At 49.4% G+C, this 17,184-nt stretch overlaps 1 protein-coding gene across 2 annotated transcripts in view; it reads left to right on the plus strand.

The window, feature by feature from the left end:
• The window catches only part of PKD1 (polycystin 1, transient receptor potential channel interacting), a 100,789-nt gene continuing 83,605 nt past the window's right edge, over positions 1-17,184 (plus strand). For both annotated transcript variants that reach the window (XM_072878692.1, XM_072878693.1), the window contains exon 1: positions 1-521. In XM_072878692.1, the coding sequence (XP_072734793.1) occupies positions 268-521 (254 nt within the window). In that variant the 5' untranslated portion in view covers positions 1-267. The remainder of the gene's footprint in view (positions 522-17,184) is intronic.

Below are 17,184 nucleotides of genomic sequence, written 5' to 3' on the forward strand. Positions count from 1 at the left end.
GCCGAGCGGCGCCGGGCCGGGGCTGTCAGCGCGGCGAGCGGGAGCCCAGCGGGCCGGGCCGGGCCGGGCCGGGCGCCGCCGCCGAGCAGCGCGCACCGCCAGCCCTGCGGAGGAGGCCGCCATGCCGGGCGGGCGCTGAGCCGGGCGGCGCGGAGGCGGCGCGGAGGGGCGCGGAGCGGCGCGGCGGAGCGGGGCGGGGCGCGGCCGGGCCCGGCCGGCCGGCCGGGGGAGCGGCGGGCCGGGGCCATGCCATGCCCGTAGGGAGAGATGCCTTTTGGAAATGGAGACACTGGATCACAGCGCAAACATGGCGTCCCCGCGGCGCGGCTGCCCCTCTCGGGCTGGTGCCTGCTCTGCTCCCTGCTGTGCGGGGGGCTGGCGGCGGCCCGGCCGCCCCCGGCCCCCGCCTGCCAGCCCTGCGCCGCCGACTGTACCTGCGCCGGCCCCGCCTGCCTCGTCAACTGCTCTGCCCGCGGGATGGAGCGCCCGGGGGCCGGCATCCCTCCCGCCGCCACGGCGCTGTGAGTACCGCGGGGCGCGGCGGGCCCGGGGCGGCGGGCGGCGGGGCCGGGCCGGGCCGGCGGCTCGGCGGTGGGCGAGCGGGGGCAGCTCGGCCGCCCGGCGGCTTAGGTTGCCCTCGAGTGTTTCCTTGAGCCTTGTTTTGCCTTGCGCCGCGAGGGAGATGGGACGGCTGACAGCAGGGACAAACATGGAGGCACGGCCGAAAGTTTGCCGTGAGCCTGCGGGGTCAGACAGGGGCAGCAGTGGCCCGAGAGGAGCAAAAGGGAAACCGGGCTCAGTACGTGAAGTCCGCGGGCCCAGCCTCGCTGGCTCCGGCTGGGGTAGGGCTAGCGGGGCTGGGCTGGTGGCCCCCAGAAGTCCCGCCGCGGGGATGCGCTCGGCTCCGCACCCGGAGACGCGTTTTCAGGATTCAGCCCAAACCGGGCGTCTCGTCACGCTGCTCGCGTCTTGCCAAGAGCTGGCGAGCCGTGGGGCACGCCAGGTACGCCGGTGCGTGAGATCAGAGACGCCCCGGCAGGTAGGCTGGGGGGAACCGTAGGGCAACGTACCCCATGTCTACGTTAAAGAGAGCTGGGAGGCTGCTGCGCCGGAGGGCGAGGGGGTTTTGTGCCGGGAGATTAGTTTCTGAGGTTCAGGGGGAAATCTCAGGAGGAGAACGGTGCCGGGAAGTGAGCAGTTGGCCGTGGTTTAAACTCCGTTCTGTTAACAGCAAATCCAAAAGACTCAGTTAACAAGTTCAAATAAAAAATTTCTCCATGAAAGCGCTAGGATGGGATGACAGTTGTGTTTGTGTCCAGGTGCTGATTTTGGTGTTCTGGGAAAATCGGTCGGATTTCTTGGAGGGGCATTAGAACGGTCTGTATGCTCAGTCACTTAAATAAAGTTACTCTATGATGCAAAAAACAGACTTAGGGGAAAAGTGGGTTTTTAAAGTTTATTTTTGAACCTAAATTTGTTGTCCTTAGGGAGCAACTTTTCTTGTCCTTGAGGAGACAAAAGCATTGAGTGATTGATGTAGAAGCGATGACATGGGGCCCGGCACAGTAGAAAAATCTCACGTGAACTAATTTCTACTGGTATTTCAATAAGTTAAGAGTCTGCTTTTCTATTTGGATATTCTTAACTAAGTTCCCACTTTTTAGTGCCAATATAGATTAAGAGATATTGCAGAACTTGCAAAGTATCACAGTAAACATTAAATTGCAGATCGGCAAGATGTATCTAGACTAACTTCAGGAAAATGTGCACATCTCTAAATCCAGCAGACAAGGTGTCGTCCAGCTGTTTTCTTACAAGATACGCTTAGGCTTTTCCTAACAAACTAGCCATTGTTTGTTGCAGAAAGTCCCTAACTGGGAAAACCTGATTTTTATTAAGGGGTTTCTGAGGCTGCATTATCTGTTGTCAGTTAGGCACGGGGATCTACAGCTCTGGAGACTGAATGTGCCGTTGCGACAGAGGTGGAACGTGCCAGCGCTTCGCTGGTCACTTGTAGAGCAGCCTTCTGCAGACTGTGACGATGAGCCCTTCGTTCGGCTTTTTAAGGATTTGGGTTTATTACAGTGTGTTTCTAGGATTATTAATTTCGGTAGTAAGTGTTTGAGACTGTTTATATTATTGTTGTTCAGAGGCGTTGAGTTGTAAAAGAACTCCCAGAACGTTTTGGATTAGATCCTATTATGCAATGACAAATTGAAGTTGGACATAAAGTTCTTGCAGGTCAACAAAACAAAGTGCCCGGAATGTTGGAAGGGGAAATCTGCTAAAGCAAATGGACTGAAACGGCAGATAGTGTTACTGACATCTTCCTCCGATTCCGATGGAGAAACGTTTGTTTACAGCACTGTTGAGAGCAGTGCGGTAAGGGGAAGAGCTTTGCTCCGCTGCGGGATGATTGTCTTTGGAATTCAGACTGTAGAGTCGTCTTTGTCAGCCAGCAGATCATCTTGTGTGGACAGTCACGACTCAGCTGAAAAAGTGTGTGCTGGTAATATTCTGATGACTGGTATAAGATGTGCTGAAGCGGTCTGCTGTGGCACATGGATTTCTTTTGGGGAGAAGTTTACTGCCTTGTTTGACCTCCTGACGATGGGAACGAAGGCATGTGTACTTACGTTGTCATTATAACCATGAAAGATTTACATATTCATTTCTGTCGGGATGTGAGGGACTCTGGCTCATGACACAGTGAAGTTATGCAAGCGGGTTTGTCTATTCATTTCATGTTCCCTTTATTGAACACTGACAGATAAAGTAAATAATGCTTTTAATGATTTGCTGTCTATTCTCTTGTTAGAGGAAAGCGTTTTTTTAATATCTCAACAAAACATTTCTTTTTATTAGTCTGAAACAAAAGCAGCCTTTAAGAAGGCTGAGTTCAGAAAATTACCAGTGCCGAAGCGCCCTGATCCTGCGGCAGGCGTGCGTGCTAGCAGCTGCGCTCAGCAGATGTGATACTGTACCTCTAGCTGTAGAAGTAAGGCCTAGGAAATGAATTCCTCTCGTATCCGACATTATAGACATAGCAACTTTGAAGAAACACATGCCAACTTCGGCAGCACTGTTACTAGGAGTACAGAAGAAATGCCCCATCCAAAGAATCACTAAGGAAATAAGCTCTGCTGCTTGCAGACGCTACATACCTAGCTGGAAGCAGGCTCCGGGCAGACCGAATGGGAATATTGGCCTCTTCCCATCGCCAGAGTCGGGTTCTTGAAGTGTAACGCAAAGTCTGGCTGGAATCGAGAGCAAAGTCTGTTTTTCCAAATAATCTGCAGTGCACAACTTAAAAAATGATACTTCAAGAGCAACACGCTTCAGGTGGCAGCATTTGCACTTCTGAGTTTCTCCATCTGAGAAATGCTCTGATCTGATCTCTTTCCAAGTGCTCTGCTTGCAGGGCTACCAGATTTTGTTCACATTTACTTTGAGACTTAGCTGTTTCATGAGCTGGTATCACTGCTTTCATTCTTCAACTGGTAATAAACCTCATAAAGATTTTCTGACTTGCCCTTGCAAATATGACTACTTCTGACACATCTTTAGTATCGTGGTACTTTTGAAGTGGAGATTAGAGTCTCAATTTATAAGACTAGAGTTGGAACTCCCTTATTTTTCCTTCATTAACGTGGAATACTATTTGTGGATGGGTAAGAAGGAGAAGGTAAAAATATCAGAGGACCTCTGCTGTCACCACACTCCTGCAGAAGCAGAAGCTTTGCAGATTTGGGGGTCATAACTTTCATCCAAAACCCAGCGGGGTTTTTTTGTGGATTTGGCAGTGAGCCCTGGGGTTACACTGCCTAGCCGGTGACTTCACCTAAGCAAACCTTCTTAAAATAAACAGATTTTATGATTCAGGAACCGACAGTCTGTGATATTTTAAATTTCAAGAGTTGGCGATGATCAGTATATTTTGGTATTGTTATGTGATGCAGTAAAAGCCTTTTCAAGGCTCAAGGTGTCTTCAAAAGCTATCGGGGGGGGAAAAAAAGCCAATTAAAACTAAAATCCAATTCAGGTAAAACCACAAGCAGTGGTGTGTCTGTATAGTAGTGTCCAGTCCACAAAGGCAAAATAGCTTTACTTCTGTTCCTAGAAAAAACTTAACCAGCCTGGAATGTCATTCTTATAAGTAGCCGTATCCCCAGCAAAAACAAGGCTGTGTTTCTCTTCTGTAAGAAATTTTGGAGGGGGGAAAAAGGCCCAAATGAGGTGCTAGATGAATATTTTGCAAACGAGATTCATTCAGCCTGTGGAAGGGACCAATCACATCAGTAAATTGTAACTATAGTTTAACCACCAAACAAGGAGGCAATTCTGTATTATTCTATCAGAGCATAATGGTCTCTGGTGTTAGTGAAGCGTCACCATAATGCCATTGCAGCAGTGGCAGGAGAAGAAGGTCTGGGTTGTTTACTGTGCTCCTTCCTAAAGCTTCGGAGGCATTTGACTGCTGTTCCCATGAGAAACTTGCCCTTTTTAAAATTAAAAGTTTGGCTTTTTTTGGTGGTGTTTAAAAATGTACTAACAAAAATGTCCTGCTGGGTAATAAAAGGCATCCCCCAGAGAGGTGGCCTTTGAAGGCGTTCCTGCTCCATGGCAAATGTTGCAATTAAATAATCCCGAGCAGCATCAAGGTGTCTCACTTCCTAGATGTTAGCCCAGCATTTAAAAATTTTGCGATTTGCAATTCAGTGCAGCCAAGCCTACAAACCCTGGTAGTGACAGAAAGCCACACATTGAGAAACCGTAGCTAAACATCTCAGCCCCACTGGGCAGAGGGAAGACCCGCTGCCTGAATGCCCGCTCCGGGCCCTTCCCAGACGTTAGTAGAAAGGAAGAACGTGTCTCTGCTCACGTTATCTTTTGGGGTTCCTATGACATCTGGTGTATTTTTTACCGGGTACTGTTTGCATTGATTTTTGTCTCTGTATTTCCTGCAATTTTTAAGTTTACTGGTGGTGCCTTTCTGCGTGTGGCTTTTTCCCTGTTGGAGTGAAAGCGTGGGCCTGATCCTGCTCTTCTGATGGCAAGCCCCCGCCAGGTCTCTCTCGCATTTCAGCCGGCTGCTTTCATTCTGCTCTCACAAAGAGGGCTTTTAAAAAGAAAATCACTCAATCAGAAGGCAGGATGAAACAGACTCATATGGTTGGTTAATGCTTTTCTCCCTGTTTGCCATTTAATGGGATTCCTTGTTTTATCTCTTGTCATGCCGCGGTTTCCACACTGTGGTTTCCATAATGCGTTTCTGTGTCAGCCTTTCTTCATTTCTTCAAGCTTTCTTGCCCTTTGATTGATGGTTGCAGTTCAGCTTGATTTTCTATCTTGTCTCTTATTTACCCCATATGTCCCCAAACATTTCTCTGAGTTGTAATAAGTGAGTAAGAAAGTGAGTAGGGGTGAAGGAGGACAGCTCAGGAGCAAAAATGTGCTTTCCAGTGGCGGGTTGGAGCGGGCTGGGAGCTGCACAGAGGTGCTCACTCTTACCATGAGGAGAGTGCACGGGACAGCGTGGGGGACACAGGAGTGTGGGGGACACAGCACTCATGAATTAGTCCCTTCATGGCCAACAGCACAATTTAGGCAGTCACTGTCAGGCTCAAAGCGAAAATTTCTGTCTCTTCCACAGTGGAAAGCTGGCAGCTCCGCTCGTGGGCTGCACTTACGCGCTGTTGCTATTTGGAGGAATGGCTGCTGCCCCGCATCAGCCCACCTTTCTCTCCAGGCTTTGCTGAGATCGGGCTTAAAGGCTGGAAAGCTACAGCGACTGCTGGGCTGCAGAGCTACCGGCCGCGCTCCCCTTGCAGCTTCTGCCACCTGCACGAACGTGCTCTGCCGAAGGTCGCTGCCTGTCCTGCCGGGAGGATGAGGGCTTCAAATCGGACCTCCCCGGCCCTTATTTCTTAACCTGCCTTTGCAGTAAAGAATTAGCTCGTTTTTCATATCGAAGGACTGTTGTTTACTTAGACACTGAAGCTAAGTTGGCATCTCTGTTTGCCAAAACTAAAAATGTCAAATTGAAATATAATGTTATTTTTGCTTTGCAAAGAGCACAAAAAGCAAAAACTGTGTGATTACAGCCATTCCCATTTTTTGAAGGGATAACTATCATCAGGAAGAGCATCAACAACGTGCAAGTTGACCATCTGTAGCATTTGCGGTATATTATAGGAACCATGACCAGTAAACGGATTCTGTCCTCACTTTCCAGCTCCTCCCTTTCCCTCAAAAGATTGCATCCATTTTGATGATGTGCTACCACTGGATTTAAACAGAGATAATCAAAACAAAGCGTAATATTCTTCAGTCAGCTGTTTCTGCCAGTCTAACAGTAAAAATAGTTCCCCTCAGGTTAGGAACGAGTACATCTCTTTGGCTTCCTGGCATCAGGCCTAGTAAAAACTCCAATAAGCTGTGCTCGGAGACAAAGTTTCAGACGCGGCATACGGTCTTGTGTTATTCTGTTTAATCCAGCATAATTTTTAATTTAATTAGCAACCTGTGTTAAGATAGTGTGATACGCTGGTTTGGTAACAGTACTTGATGGAAGGAAATGACAATGTTCACTTTGTGGTAATGAATCTCCCACCTACGGCATTTTTCAGTCGCGGTGGGTGTGTGTTAATCGTGTGGCCCTGCTTTACCTCCAGTCTGGGGTCTACGGGCTGCCCTCCGACGGCGCGGTGTCGGGAGGCGCTGGGGCTCTCTCTTCCCGCTGCAGTCGTGCTGGCATATGCTCTTGAGCATCACCAGGAGAAGGCTGTACTCGCTCTGACAGCAGACACAGCCCGCAGCAGCTCTTGCTTTTGACCAGCCTGCGGGACAATCTGTGCTGACCAGAATTCTGGATCCAAGCCAGGACTCAGCCAGCCTGTTCCTATTCATTTGAAACGTACCTGGACACCATGCCGTGTCCTTTTTTCTTCTAGCGACAGCTGGGCAATTTGTATTCTGCCTGCCTGTACAGACAGCTCCTTGTATCAAGAAACACATTTGGCTCTGTGCAAGACTATTTTGCATGTCTGTGATGAAGTCATGAGGTCTAATCGCTGGTTTGAAACTGAGATTTCCAGGGTGGAGTTGGTAGCCCTAGCTAGAGCCTGTGCCCACCTCCTTGGACAGACATCACTAATGGTACTTGCAGATCCCCAGCAATGGCTTCTTCACAACTCTGTTGCAACATCCCCTGGCAGTACCTTGGCCCTGGCTCCCGCAGGATCCGTGCTGCGCTGGGCTCCGCTAGCAGGGAGGAAGACTTCTGCAGATCCCAAAGCAAAAGAGCAGTTTTCCCTGCAGCTTTGGTTTAGACAGACGGTGAAGCCTCTCCCTCCTCTCCCTGGTGTGGGGGCTTGCATGGGATTCTGTAAACACCTTTCCCTGCTCCGTCAGGCACGGATCCTGCTGGGAATGGGTTAAATAGGTTCTGCTACAGCAAATGCTTCATCGTCAGGGAGAGGTGGGAGTGGCTCTCTAAAAAGAGGATCTAGGGTGTGGGTTGAGTCCTCCTGAGGGAGGAACCCGGGGAACAGCTAAGCCTGGGAAAGCGAGAGCCCAGACGAATTGTGTTGGCCAAAGTTGTTAGTTTCTCTCTCAAAGCCACGCCTCGGGAAGGGGGTGGAATGAGTCCGGCCTGAAGCATGCAGATTTTGGTTTAGGTCAGGTTGGTGATAGCATCTGTGTCTAGTCCCATCAGACCCAAGGTGGTTAGCTGGCGGGTGGCAGGGATTGCACTGTGAACACAGAGCTGTGAGTCGAGGCAATGCGTCTTTTACCTTGTTGCAGTGATGTGAGCACATGAGTCCTCTAATAGCTGAAAAAACCCCCCATGATCGTTCCTTTTTGTGTATTTATTTTTGTAGGGCAACCTCGTGTTGCTTGAAAGAGCACTACAGAAGTGGCTATTTTTATACTTCTGTGTTCATCTGCTTGCCTCACAGCTGGGCTGGTTGTGTTTTAGGGGTGGAATACAGCTTAGCCTTTCCAAGTGCGGCTCGGAAAAAACAGATGTTTCCGTTCCTGTCTCCACTGCCGATGCTCCCATATGCCACATTTCCAACAGCAGGACATCAGTGCTGGCACACAGGCCCTGGACTGTGCATGGGGGGAGGCCCTGTGGGGCTCTTCAGCTCTCCAGCGTCTGCGTGCTGTTTGTGGAGCTGTCAGGAGAGCTGGCCACACAAGCGTTAACTTCGAGGGGAAGCACATGGCTCCTCATCAGCACCTGCGTGCAACCCAGTGCCGGCACCCCGGCGTCTTGCTGGCAGCAGGGGCCGGCGCGCTGTCAGTATGGGAATGTTCATGGGTTTTGCCTCATGGGTTGCTTCTGTGCTATTGCTTAATGGCTTTCACATGCAGAGGCTGCGTAGCTGTTTGCGAGCAGAGAGAACCATCTGAGCCACACTCTTCAGCCAGTGCCAGGCAGTCCGTGGGGTGGTAAGAATAATAATCACGGGCTCCATCCTGTGACGCGTGCTCCCAGCGCAGAGCGTGTGTGCCGCATTTCCTCTCCTGGGGCTTAGAGAGCTGAGGGAACAGTTGGAAACTGCTATGAGATGCAGAGTAGAGAGTCTCTGAGAAAAGTGTTGCAGCCACATTCCCTCCACTTAACTATGCTTTTTACTCCCTCAGACACCTCAAGCTGCATTTCTTCATCAGAAAGAGGAGTGGGCCAGGGGTTTTGGGACAGTGTCTTGCCTTGTCACCCACAGACAGATGCTTGCACAGGAGCATTGTGAAGACCTTGCGAAAGGGTCTGTGCTCTGCCTGAGCCTGTGCAGTCGGCATTGTGTGCGACCTGGAGTGTGGAGCTGGCCCTCGGCAGAGAGCTGTGTTTCACCCCTCCCCAGATGAAAAGGGTTGGAAAGCCTTCTGGAAAGAGTGAGTTTTCAAAAGGAGGAGTTTGGATACGGAAAGAGCAATCAACTGGCACCTTTAATATTTTGTATTGTTGTACCATCTCTGGGATCTCATAGCTTAGGCACAGTGCAGACACAGCAAAGAGACAGCTCTTGCCCGAGACCTGCAGATGGTCCAAGCAATCCTGCAAAAGCATAAGCTTGGAATATGGGCACTTGCCTTTGAGGTGTTAGCAGAGCTGCTGCCGTTCCGGTCTCATAAATTATTCTAGCAGGCCATGTGGTGACTGACTCTTCAGTGATTTGTGTCATGAAACTACCCTTGCACCTAAGCATAGCACAATTAAAAAGAAATCTTCTCCTATTTCCTAAAACAAAACAAAGCACTCATCTGAAATACAATGCAGGGTGATTCCCTGGGAGAAGAGTTTCCATTGGAAAGTATCTTGGCTCCCGACCAACCCTCTGTAAAGCAGTTGTAGAGGGCGGCTCATTATTGCTACCTGGGTAATTTTCTAGAAGGACTGTTACATAAGCAACTAGTTGGTGAAGCCGTTAGTCAGGATCCCTTCTCAGCTACTTCACTACATGGTAAAAAAAAAAAAAAGGTTCCCTGTCCTCCCAGACACAGGAGGCGACTGCAGGTAGAGAGCCACTGAAATGAACCAGAGTGACTCTGGCCAGGGATTCATAAGTAATGAATTAAATCTGTGCAGATCAAAGGTTTCTATCAGAGTGTGGGAACATTATTTTACTCCTACAGAGGGAAAACATGAAGTCACTGCCTTTATGGGCTGAACTCTGCCTAGATTTGCAACCCCTGATTGCATGGATCAGTGCAAAGTTTGTATCAGAAGTCTTAAAAAATTTAGTGTAGACAAAACTGAGGTGGTAAGACAAAAGCTAGAAGAGACAAGGGTTAGACTGTGTTAGTCTTTCAGTTGCGTTAAGAAATTTCGCTGTAGCGAATATATGTGGTGGATTGGGTTCATACCAGCAGTAAGTAATGGCTTTAGTTAAGAAAAAGAAAAAAAACCTGCTGCCCCTTTGTGCAGTAAAGCTGTTATAGGGCATAGCACATATTAGGACAGCACCATAGAAACAAAGCTTAAGCTGTCTGGGTGGTACTCGAGGCTCTGCTAGACTGACACAACACAATTTCCAAGTTTTAATTTAGGGAGAAGACACACCCCATTTCTTGCAGGGAGTGCCAGGAGCATCACTGGTTCTTGAATCTGTGTTTCATACAACACAAAATAACTTCAATAGCCCAACAGCCAGACCCTGAACTCTGAGACCCTTGGCCCTCACTGATGCCCCTGTTGTCACTCATTGCATCCAACAATTAGCCATTTCTTGAAAAGCTTTCCAGTGCTTGCAAGAGAGTAAACTGTCAAGGTAGCAATGTCACTGTCCTTGGACAAATTAGTTTCTGATTACATGCACAGATTGCATCTGATACAGCCACCAATTTAAGTTGCATTACCTTGGATTTCTTTGCACGGAGTGTAGTGACCCGTGTTATGCAGCCAGTCAGATTGGAGTATTACTCTCTGGCATAGTTTAGATTTGCAGCATTTAAAGGGTTAATTAGAGCTAGCCATCAGATGTCTAAAACAAGCGAGCAAAGCCCAGTGCTGCATTCTGTCTTTCTGTGGATTAGCTGTGACACGTCCAGACCTGTAGCTTGATCCCATAACTTCAGAGAGAACTGGGAAAGGAGACTAAGTTTGGAAATTAATCTCCAACACCCCTGCTCCCACAGGATGCAAAGCTTCCCCTGAAGTAGATGCACTCTCTAGCTTCTTGGGAAAGACGTTTCGTGAGTCATTGGAGAGTCCTGGATCTTTTGAGGGCATGCAGCCCTACTCCAGATCCTCTCCTCTTGCAAGTGATTGGTCTGATCAGCAACATGAAGCACGTTTTTCTCCCTGTGCACAGTGACCACAACTCCTGTTCATTCCCATAGAGAGGGGAAGTGGCAGTGGAGCTGGTGTTGTGTTTATTGGTTTGCTCTGCAGTTCCTGGAAGCTGCTAAATTCTGCAGCAGCCATGGAGGCTGTGTACAGCGTGCTTAAGGCCAGGATTTGCTTCCCTCTCTGTCCTTCTCCCCTCCACAATCAGGGAATTGAAGTGCATACCTTAGTTTGGGAAGAAAGCCGAGCTACTGGGGGCAGTGTTGTCTAACAGCTGGAACACAGAGGGGAAAGCGGGACTTCTTGGTTTTGTTTTCAGTTCTGACCCTCATTGCGTGGGCTGGGCTGTCATTGATCCATCTGCACTCAGTCTCCCCTGTCTGAGCAATGGGGCTGGTGCTTCCTTGCCTCGCGGGAGTATTGTAGTGGTTATTTATGGGACTGAAGTGCTTGTGGAGGGCTTAAATGCTTGGCTGCTGGATAAATGCCCTGGATTTCTAATTTCTACTTGCTTGGTGCTCTGCCATCCTCGTGAGAAGGCAGCAAAACATTATCCTATACCGACTCTCGGGAAGCTAAATCTTCTTCACTGAGCAAGGTAAATGGCAGGGCAGCAAAACACACATGTGTACTCATTTTGACAGGCTTGTTGGTAACCTTGGTCCTGTCTTCCTGCCCCTGCTTGTGCTTCAACCCCTTCCTGCCATCATCCTCTGAACTAAACAGACAACCTTGTGCTTTGCTGGTACGTACTGTGTGGCAGGTACTGAAGCCAGCAGGATCTCACTGTGCTATTGTAGCCTGAGAACCATTCGTTTTTCTTTTAAAGCATCTGAAAAAAGAAAAGTTTTGTTTTCTGCCCAACTTTATTTTTTGTTTCAAGGCAGTGCCATCAGTTTCCCAAACAGAGACATCCCAGCCCCAGATGGGAAGTCAGCGCTGACTGAAGCCCAGGGCACCAGCTCCTGAGAGAAACATGGCTGCTCCCTGTGGGCTCCTCGGGGCAGAAGGACATGGGGCTGGAAGCGTTTTCCTCACCAGGAGCAGCCTGGAGAAAGGAACCGTGTAGCCCCAGGATGCAGGTACAGAGATGGATGTGCAAGGCCAGAGCCGTGCTGCTGGGACAGGTCAGCCTGTGCCCCCACAGCAGGCCTGCGGCCATGCTCGTGGGTCTTGCTCCCCTTGGCAGAGAGCGAGGACTGGGGTGGCTCTCCGGCGCTGCCAGCACCTCCGCTCTTTCTCCCTCAGCCAGGAACCATTTTACCTCAGCGAGGAACCATTTTACCTCAGCCAGGTGCCATTTTACTTCAACCAGGTGCTACTTTACCTCAGCCAGGTGCCACTTTTCCTCAGCCAGGTGCCATTTAAATGTCACCAGCTGCCATCTTACCTCAGCTGTGGGGCAGCTTCTGCTCTCTTGTGCCATTTACTCCCCCCCTGCCTGGGTCAGCCAGCCCGCAGCTCAGGGGATCTGGCAGGCAGGTCTCTGTGGTGTTGGCAGTCCAACCCTGTTTCTCAGCTCCAGGCAGCCCTCCTGGCTGCCTTCACCCTGCAGGCCTGTAGCAGGCCGCCTGTTGCAGTCACTGTGGCACCGCGGGGCCCGTCATGGTGCTGCGCAGCAGTGTGGTCTTGCACATGGACCCTCTGGAAACACAGGATTTTGTCTGGGCTTGGGCGAACCCCTGCGCATCCGTCTCCTTTCCTGCCTTGCACCTCTGCTGTCTCTGTGGGCTCTGCGCAGTCAGCACCCGTCAGGCACACAGGGCCTTGGGGCTGCATGTGCCTTCAGCGAGGCGGGGCACCCCGCAGGGAAGGGCTGCCATGAGCTGTCCCATGTCCCGAGCTGGGTGCCCCGCGCGGCTGAGGCGGCTGCCCTGCCTCGGGCCTGCAGAGCTGGGCCTGCTGACACTGCCGCGGTGTGGGTTCAGGATCAGGCAGTCGGTAGCTCTTGGCTGTAGTGTGTACTACAAGATCCCTGCTGTTACTTGTTTGTTTAATGATGGCTGATTAGAGGGAGAGGAGACTGGCCCTTTCCTCCTCCTTAGGGGGTGCGTTTCGGTATTCTGACTGGGAGTTTGAGGATCTCTTGATTCTCTGCCTAATCAAACTCAGTGCAGGGCACGAAGAGCCGTGTCTCCGCTGCGCTGCTGCCACTGCAGCCTGGAGCACGGCCTTCCAGAGGGAGGGTTCTGTCTTTTACAATATGAAACACATTTCAGCAGCAGCATTTTTTTTTTCTTTATTGAATCTAGAGCAAAAAAGCCCTCAGCAGGAGCTTGAGCTTACTGTTGGGATGAGACACGGGCCTGTGGCAGGGATGGGTCCCAATTCTCCTTCTGGCTGCAACTCAACTTTTACACTTGTTTCTTTTAACTTCTTGGGGTCCTAATTCTTGCCTGCTCACGGGCTGTCTGGCAGTAGCGAAGCCATCGTTGGCCATCTATGGGGAAGATAAGAGTTTTCAATCAGTGGCAGGGTGGGTGGCAGAGGATCAGCACGGGGGCAAGTGTGAGTGTCTGGTGTGACCATGAGAACGGTCCCGTCAGATTTATATTACTGAATTAATCTACAGAATTAAAGAGCATGGGAGACTTGTGTTGTTTTACTCTGTTTCTGCGCAGGCCACGGACAGATGAGAGTCTTGGCGTTGCAGCATCAGGTCCTGGCTTCTGCAGAGAAGTGTTTTAATTCTTCCCACACAGCCTTTCAGATGCACCATGTTGTGCTGAGCAAGGGCTGCTCTTAAATCTCACTTGGCTGTCAGTATGTGCAGGCCATGAAATACCTTGTCGTACTGCAAGAACAAGTTTCTGGGTCTTGGGATACTGGGAATCCGTGTATTTCAGGTCTCAATATACAGTTTTAGCTGGTGTCTCCCTGTCCTGAGTGTGCACTGTGAGGGTCCTGGTGTTGAACAGTCTAAGCAGACACCGGTTGTGGTGCATGGGCTGAGGTTGCACGGGTAGCTCAGCACCACTAATTGATGAAACCCAGGCATGGCGATGGGAACGCAAGAGCCGATCACTCACGTGTTGCTCTCCGTGCCAGGGACTTTGGTGACAGGCTGTGGTGGTAAGTGGCTTTCAGCAGATACCTGTAAAATTGTGCAGTCCTTCTCCTCATGGAAGGAAATGATGAACTTTTAATGTTGGACCCAAAGACTTTCTGTCCCGACAGCAGAGCAGGACTTTCAGGCCTCTTGCCTACTGCTAGTCATTGGGTGATGAGGAAGAAGCTTGGGAGGAAATTCCTGACATGTCAGCAGTGCTGTCATCTTTTTGTATGTAAAAGTACCAGAAAGCCCAATTGAAAATGCAGAGATTCAGTTGTATCTCTATTGCATGATACCATGGTATGTGTGGGTTTGCAGAAAAGACCCAAAGATCTAGGAATTGTTTTTTTGTACGTGTTGTGCTGCAAGCCCTGGGCAGGGTTGGCACCTTGTAGTGCTGGGTACTGTACACAAGTATACTGAAAACAGATCTTATCCTCAGGATCTTGCAATAAAAATAGACAAGGCAAAAGAAAAAGGAAGTCTTCCTGTTTTTCAGCTGGCTAAAGCTGTAAAAGCTTTATGCTCATAGAGAGTAAGGGAGTTGCCTGAGGTCATACAGGGAGTTTGTGTCTGAGCCCGGCACTGAGCCCTCCCAATCTTCTGAGGTGCAGCTGAGTGTGATAAACACGTGGGCTTGCACGTGCACATGGGGCCAATCTGACATGAAGATCTTGCAGTGTGAGATGACTTGCTGGGGGTGCACATGCATCTAGCTGCCACTGGTCTGTAGCATCTTCGGACTGGCAGAGCTGCGTTCGCTGTCTTGTCCTAGTCCCAAAGGCAGCACGGCATGGCTTAGATGTGGTTCGTTTTGGAGCAACACCTAGTCATCGTATCCTTTCGCTGCCTTGCAGAGAGCTGTCCTTGCACTAGCCCCTGCTCCTGGTGTGCATGGAGGTCCTGCCTCTGCAGGCCTGTGTAGAGACGACCTCCAGGAAGCAGGATTCATTTGGGTAAATTCGGTGTGACGAGAGGAACAACATTTCATCATGAATTTGTGCCAGGGTTCTGGATTAATCATTACTGCACTTAATGTGTTTTAACTCAAAGCTAGAACCATCTGCATCACCTGACCACTCTGCAAGCAAAACCAATGGGGTATCAGATTTTGGCATGGCTTTGCTACCCGGAGCTGGGGTTTCTGCGAGGCATGAGGGAATGGAGAGCAATGGTTAATAGGTAGGATGGAGTTAATAATTCACTGAATTCCTTAGCTACAAACTCCTCGGTAATTTTTTTTGGTGCATTGCTGGAAAGGAAATCGGGGTATGTGAAGCAAAACCATACTTAACAAGTCACAGTAGCCCTGGTGTGTGTGGGATTTCTTGCCTTTTGCTGAGGGTGGAGCTCCCCTGTGGCAGGAGATGCTTGAATAACCTGATAGAGCTGAGCAGTGCTGGGAAATTTGATATATCTGCACCTTTCATTTTTAATGCCTGGGCCAGAGATTGAAGAAGGAAATGTCTGGCCTTTCACCTGCCTGAGACCCGAGGCAAAGATCTGTATTTTTCTCGCAGCAGTCAGTGGCATCGCCAACACTTCAAACAGAAGTGGTAAAACTTACCTTAATTAATAAAATAGCGAGGATCCAATTACTTACAAGAGTCCAGCCCTGCCAGCCAAAATATGAGTCAGCTACCTCTCATAAATCTTGAGATTAAAAATAAACCAAAAAAAGGCCAAATGTTGTTGTGTTTTGAGCCAGGCCAAATGGGTTTTGAGCCTGAAGTCCCATGTAGGAGACATTTGGAGGCATCTGTACTTCTCAATAAGGAGCTGCAGAGGAAAAAAAAAGACTTCAGCAAAATAAAAGGGAAGCAAAAAAGTGGAGATTATAATTTATTATCATGATTCCAGGAGACAGCTTTAGGGAACCTGCCACTTCTCTTATGGCAAGGCTGAGTATATCTTTTAATTCCCTTTTTGGGGTAAAAGTGGGTCATCTAGAGCCACGTACCATGGGACCAGATACAGGAGTTGGTTAGGATTCAGGCGCGGTTGATACAAGCTTTGAGGTTGCTAAAGAGGCAGCCGAAATCTTGAGGGTCATTTTTAGAGGATTTATCATGTGATCACATGGATTGTACCACATTTCTCCTGTTTAGAGGTAAATATTTAATTTGTAGGTAACCCAAGGCTGAACTGAATACTGTGCCAGATGGAGCTAGCCTTTGATCCAGGAATCTGAGTCTGCTTTCCACTTCCTCCCAGCCCTGATTCACCTCCCAAACACCACTCAGACCTTGAGAAATTTCATCCCTGAGCTTCTGGCTTTTGCCTTTCTGAGGCAAAAGAGTGTTTGCAGAGTTGGGGATGGTGGTTACAGGGTGGTTGCGGAGTTGGGGATGTGATGTGCCCAACTGTGACACATCTGCTGCCTTCCTCAGGAGTGCTGACTGGACCTAAGAGGTGTGAGTGTAATTGGGACCTGCAGGTTCAGGGTGTATTTAGTGGGAAACATCAAATTCAAGTGCTGTGAAGTATTTAATGGGAAGGGCAAGTTCCTTCAGCTCCCTCTTTGATTTCAGAGGTCTCTTCCATTCTTCCAGCCTTCTTCTCCAGCCTTCTTCTCCTCCTTCTTCTTCTTCTTCTTCCATTCTTCTCCACATGCTCAACAGGGATATCTTACCAATATTTTTCTCATGCCTTCTCAGGACTCCGGTGAAAGATTGTGACTTGAAGCCTGATTCTGATCTGTCTCACAGCAAAGATCACAGTGTTGTTCAGCTGAGTACTGTAAACCCACGCCAGGACTACATAGGTGGGAGAGCAGATTCAGACTTTTCCTGTGCCGGTAGAGCTTATGAGCCTTTGAATGCCAAGTCTAACGGCTCGTGCCAGCCCCCGGGGTGTCTGCACATAATAGACGTGGATGGATTGCTTGTGTAGCTGATGATTGTTTCCAATTTGAAACTACACCCCTTAATTGCTCACTGTAAGTTACTAGGACTCCCCACATGGAATCTCATTAGACAGCAGAGTTAATGGGAGAGCAGAGGGAGCATTTTAAACTGTGTTTGATGATATGTTGAACTAAGGAAGATTTGTCTAAGAGTACAGGTGCCATTAGATGGGGAAATCTTGCTGTAGTTCTGTTCCCCACATAGGAGCCAGCAGTTGTAGGGTTGGGGCTATTTTCACATCAAGGAAGGTAGGTGATTACAAGAAAAGGATGGATTTCATTTACTGACAGTTTCTTGCATGGCTTTTTTTGAAACTTTTAAGATCGCAGGTAGGATGAGCATTCTGGCTGTTTCCAGGATCCTCTGGGAGCTGCTGTTGTGCAGGGAGGGGCTCCTGGAATTGGCTCTGTGGTTGCATTTCTTGAAGTCTC

Source organism: Ciconia boyciana, chromosome 13 (assembly GCF_034638445.1).
Source record: "Ciconia boyciana chromosome 13, ASM3463844v1, whole genome shotgun sequence".
Taxonomy (NCBI): domain Eukaryota; kingdom Metazoa; phylum Chordata; class Aves; order Ciconiiformes; family Ciconiidae; genus Ciconia; species Ciconia boyciana.